At 34.9% G+C, this 4,691-nt stretch overlaps 1 protein-coding gene across 1 annotated transcript; it reads right to left on the bottom strand.

Annotated features, from left to right (window-relative positions):
• Positions 1 to 234: 234 nt before the first annotated feature.
• LOC104247982 (zinc finger BED domain-containing protein RICESLEEPER 1-like) lies at positions 235 to 1,964 on the bottom strand. Its single transcript, XM_070166165.1, has 5 exons — positions 1,815 to 1,964; positions 1,309 to 1,720; positions 728 to 1,170; positions 501 to 552; positions 235 to 404 (listed from the first exon to the last, which is right to left on the bottom strand). The coding sequence occupies exons 1-5, from the start codon at positions 1,962 to 1,964 to the stop codon at positions 235 to 237; spliced, it is 1,227 nt and encodes a 408-aa protein (XP_070022266.1).
• Between the last annotated feature and the right edge of the window lie 2,727 nt (positions 1,965 to 4,691).

Here is a 4,691-nt window from a genome sequence, read left to right as displayed (position 1 = left end):
TCTCTATATATTAATATAAGAAAGATAGAAGGAATTGGCAAGTTGAATCTGATGCTTTTGACTAAGTTGGACCACTGAGATATGCACATACGCCAACACCAAATGAATAAATTCTTTGATAGCAAAATAGTGAGAAAGAGGCATAGCAATGTAATCCAGATGCTCTACTAGGCCCTCAATCAAGAAGGCATCATCTAATATGTCGAAGAATAGAGTTGTCTAAAGCTACCATAACTACATTGTTGCATCGAACATCACATCAAACATCCTCAAAAATAGTGATAATATGACCACAAGAATATTGTACATGAAGAAGTCAACATGAATGATCTTCCCAGTGACATCTTTTGTCAAAATAGGTACCCCTATGCAACTGATCGCATAGTTTCTACCAAGCTTTAAACCTGGAAGAAATTAAGAAAAATATTAAGAACTTTGTAATACATCACATTCATTTACAAGTATATTATTTGAAATGGAGAATTTACATAGCAGCTAACAAACTCTAGCAAACATCGTCGGTGGAAGCTTCTTTGCCAAGATTAGTAAAATCTAATAAGAATATATAGTAACAAGTCAAGCAATTAATACATTATTTAACTATCTTAAGCAATACAATAAAATTATTTAAAATATACATACCTTCCTTGAGTGTCTCGAGAAAATCTAAATCTTCCTCAACATTTACAGGAAGCGATTCACTCCAAAGTCAATATTGAAGGCACACTAGAGTTTCAACCAATTTAAGAGTTAATGAACTCCTAAATTGATCAAGAATACGCCCTCCTGTACTAAATGCACTTTCAGATGCCACACTTGAAATAGGAATAGCAAGCACATCTCGATCCATCTTAGCAAGAATAGGAAATCTAGGTGAGTTCGCCTTCCACCAAGCCAAGTTATCAAAGTCCGATCTTTCACTTTCATGATCTTCTACAAGATACTTTTCCAATTCTGTTTTAGAATCTACACCTCCACTTACAGCTTTATGTTTCCTTATTTCATCTAAAAGTTTACCTAAACCAGGAGTTGAAGTTTCCATTGTGCTGAATGAAGAGTTTGGCAAAGAGGTAGAAACTTTACCACCAGTATCTTTTGAAACCGACTTAGAGACATACTCATTAAACAATGAACTCATATAAGTATGAACCTCTTTTTCAATAATTGTCCCTTCATCTCCAAACATCTTTTAAGTACAAAACTAACAGTAGTAAACTTGTAGCGAGGATCCAAAACACAAGCAATGAAAATTATTTTGTTCATTTTTTTTTGGTTCACCCCAATACTTCTCAAATTTTTTCCACATACTTGATGTCATCTCACTCAAAAGTTCATCTTCAGTTGTTATTAATCGATTTAAGTAAATAGAAACTTGACCAATTTCAAGAAAATGGGCATTTGATGTTACATAAAGTGATCCGGACACCTTCAAAGTGAGATTATAAAATATTTCAAGAAATTGTGCAATTCTCTTTACATCATCCCAATCAGTTCTTGTAAGCATACCTACAGGCTTTCCATCTAAAATAGCATCAAACATAAGATAACGTGACAAGCCGGCATGATCAGAATATTCTTTAATTGCACGCTCATATTCAATAGCCCTGCTCAACATCAAGTAGGTGGAATTCCACCTTGTAGGAACATCTAAGCATAAAAACTTCTTGACAAAATTTTCACTTTCACAACATTCCTGAAACTTCCTCAACCTAGTAGGAGACTGTATAATGTATCTGAATGCACATCTAACACGAGCAATAGAAATACCTGACTCTTTTAATCCATCTTTCTATAATATGAGTCATGCATCTCACGTGCTGGTATTGACCATTCATGGAATTGGTTCCCCAATCATCTAATTTGTCAGACAACTTCTCGACGGTCACATCATTTGAACTATTGTCAACTATGACAGTGAAAATCTTTTGCAAACCCCACTCACGAAAATAATCAATAATACACATTGTCATATCTTCACCTTTATGACTAATAATTGGAGAAAAGTTAATAATTATTTTATGCATAATCTATTCAGTATCAATCCAATGGGTTGTGATGCACATATAGTTAATTTTTTGAATAGAAGTCCATGTATCAGTAGTAAGACTTACTGTTTGACTTGTTCCTTTAAGAAACTTTATTAATTTATTTTTTTCCACATTAAAAAGAGCAAAACAATCCTGTGTAATAGTAGTACGGGAAGGAATATGAAAACAAGGTTGTGCCACTTTCATAAAGTTTCTAAAGCCTTCCTTCTCAACAAAACTAAATGGAAGTTCATCAACAATCACCATATGACACAAAGCCATCCTACACTCTTCTTGATCAAATTTCCATGGAATAAGATCACCTTTATTAACCCCCGATAATGGTTGATATTGTAATAGTTTTTGACCTTTTCAACTTTATAAGGATTCCTTGGACATTTACTGATATGATTATTCATTTGTGTTGTACTTTTGCCTTTTGTCTCAAAATATTCTTGTCCACAATATCTACATACATATTTATTATTTCCTTTAGCATCAACCTTTTCTTTAAAAAATCCCATGCCCGAGATCGTTTTTTCCTTTATTTTGTAACTATCGAGTGAGTAGTTGCAGTAGTAGACTCAGAACCTCTACTTTCATCAACCACTTGATCAATTTTATCATTTTCAGCGATGTGAAGTGAATGAAGAATGTAACTTACAATCTTAAATGAGTTGAATGAAGCAAAGCAAGACGAAGTCAGCACTCCTCGCTCTTGACCTAAAAATTATGGATGGAAAGAAATCAATTTAAATAAGATACTTATCCAACAATACTTTTATAATAAAAATCAAAAAAAATGAACAAAAAAAAGTCACAATAAATCAATATTTAAATTGATCTGAAGCTCCTCAAAACTGTCAAATGCTTGACTAGTATAAATTCTTTGTTAACTAATTGAAGATAAAGGCAACAAGATTATGCTTACAAGAATAAGGAGTCCATTATAAATAAATCACAATTAGCCAATGAAGTAAATTGCCTAGATTCCTTGCTAAACGTAGTAAAGTCTTTAAGTTTTATTCTAAAAGCTTCATTTGTACATGTCATTAACAATCTCAACTGAGACTGCCTTGTAGCAAAAAACAAAATGCAGTAAAATCTTCCTTTTCATATTCTGTGGCAGTACAAAGGATGAGCCAAAGAATTCACCATCATAAAGGATTCAGTTAACATTCAAAGCTGCAATTACTTATGTTTTTAACTAGACATAACCTAGAAAAAGCACTCAGCCTTCATATTCTGTGGCAGTACAAAGGATGAGCCAAAGAATTCACCATCATAAAGGATTCAGTTAACATTCAAAGTTGCAAGTACTTATGTTTTTAACTGGACATAACCTAGAAAAAGCACCCAGCCTTAATGATTGGCAATATTATTGCAATCTTGCAGGTAAGAACTCATTATAAAGCCTCATTGTTCACCTCAAGCAATCATTTAGCAAATGAAGCCATCTACGAGTTCCCAAAAACAAACAGAGTGAGAAAAAGCTCAAAAGTATCTAAGACACCCCAGTCTTCTCAAAATCTAACAGAGAAATCAAATATCAAGAAAAGATATTGAAAAGGTAAAAGTGGAATACATGTGAAAGAAGAACCTTTGAAGCGGCGCTGAAGAATAAGGGAAGAGGAAATAATAGGGTTAGGGACTTAAGGTAAAGGAAAGGGTATTATAGAATAAGGGTATATTTGTCTTTATAGTATATCTTATCGGTTTATCGATAAACTGGTAACTGAAGAGGACAAAATAGAAATCGAAATCGATAACTCGATATGAAAAATTTCGAAATCGAAATCGATAAATCGATAAACCGATAACAAATAATCGATTCGATTTATCGATAAATCGATTCGAATGCACACCCCTATGTTCACCGGTGAAATAATCTCCCCTTTACTTATTTCACTGGCCATATTGAAGCCGTTTAAGACCCGAACTGCGGGCACAATTTGGTCTTGTAGGCCGAGCTGCTCCACGACCCTCGATCGGATGATATTCGCTGAGCTACCTGGATCCACTAAAACACACTTAACTTGAACTTTATTTAATAAAATAGAAATTACCAGAGCGTCGTTGTGTGGCTGAGAAATGCCTTTTGCTTCTTTCTCGTTCAATGATAAGGAGCCTTTGGACACATAATCTCGGGTTTAGTTTTCTCTAGTGATTGATACCTTAGTGCATTTGAATATGGGTCTCTGTGGAATGTCGACCCCTCCGATGATCATATGAATGACATGTTGGGGTTCCTCTTGTTCATTTTTCCTATTGGTGTCCCTTTCTCTGAAATGATTCTTGGTCCGATCGCTGAGGAACTCTCGAAGATGGCCCTCACTAAATAGACGGGCCACCTCCTCCCTTAATTTCCTGCAATCCTCGATCATGTGACCATGAGTGCCATGATACTTGCACATCAAATTTGAGTTTCTTTGGGAAGGATCGGTTTGTATGGGTCTGGGCCACCTAGTATCTTTGATCTTTTCGATTGTCGATACAATACCCGATGCATCGATACTAAAGTTACATTGCGATAACCGAGGTGACTCTATGGGATTAACGTGCTTATCAAAACCACATTTGCTCATAAATCCCCGAGAATTCTATTCTCGATCACTTCTTCAATCATTCTGGGCGGGATTGCATCCTGAACCATTGTTCCTTCGA

This window comes from Nicotiana sylvestris, chromosome 2 (genome assembly GCF_000393655.2).
Source record: "Nicotiana sylvestris chromosome 2, ASM39365v2, whole genome shotgun sequence".
Lineage (NCBI taxonomy): Eukaryota > Viridiplantae > Streptophyta > Magnoliopsida > Solanales > Solanaceae > Nicotiana > Nicotiana sylvestris.
Note: the sequence above shows the minus strand (reverse complement) of the source record. Positions and strands in the feature narration are given on the sequence as shown.

Coding starts and splice junctions, on each gene's coding strand:
- LOC104247982 (XM_070166165.1), bottom strand. CDS start 1,964: ATGTGTATTATTGATTATTTTCGTGAGTGGGGTTTGCAAAAGATTTTC. Junction 1,721..1,814: donor TGAATGGTCAATACCAGCAC/GTGAGATGCATG, acceptor TACATTATACAG/TCTCCTACTAGGTTGAGGAA. Junction 553..727: donor TTAAATTGGTTGAAACTCTA/GTGTGCCTTCAA, acceptor TATTCTTATTAG/ATTTTACTAATCTTGGCAAA.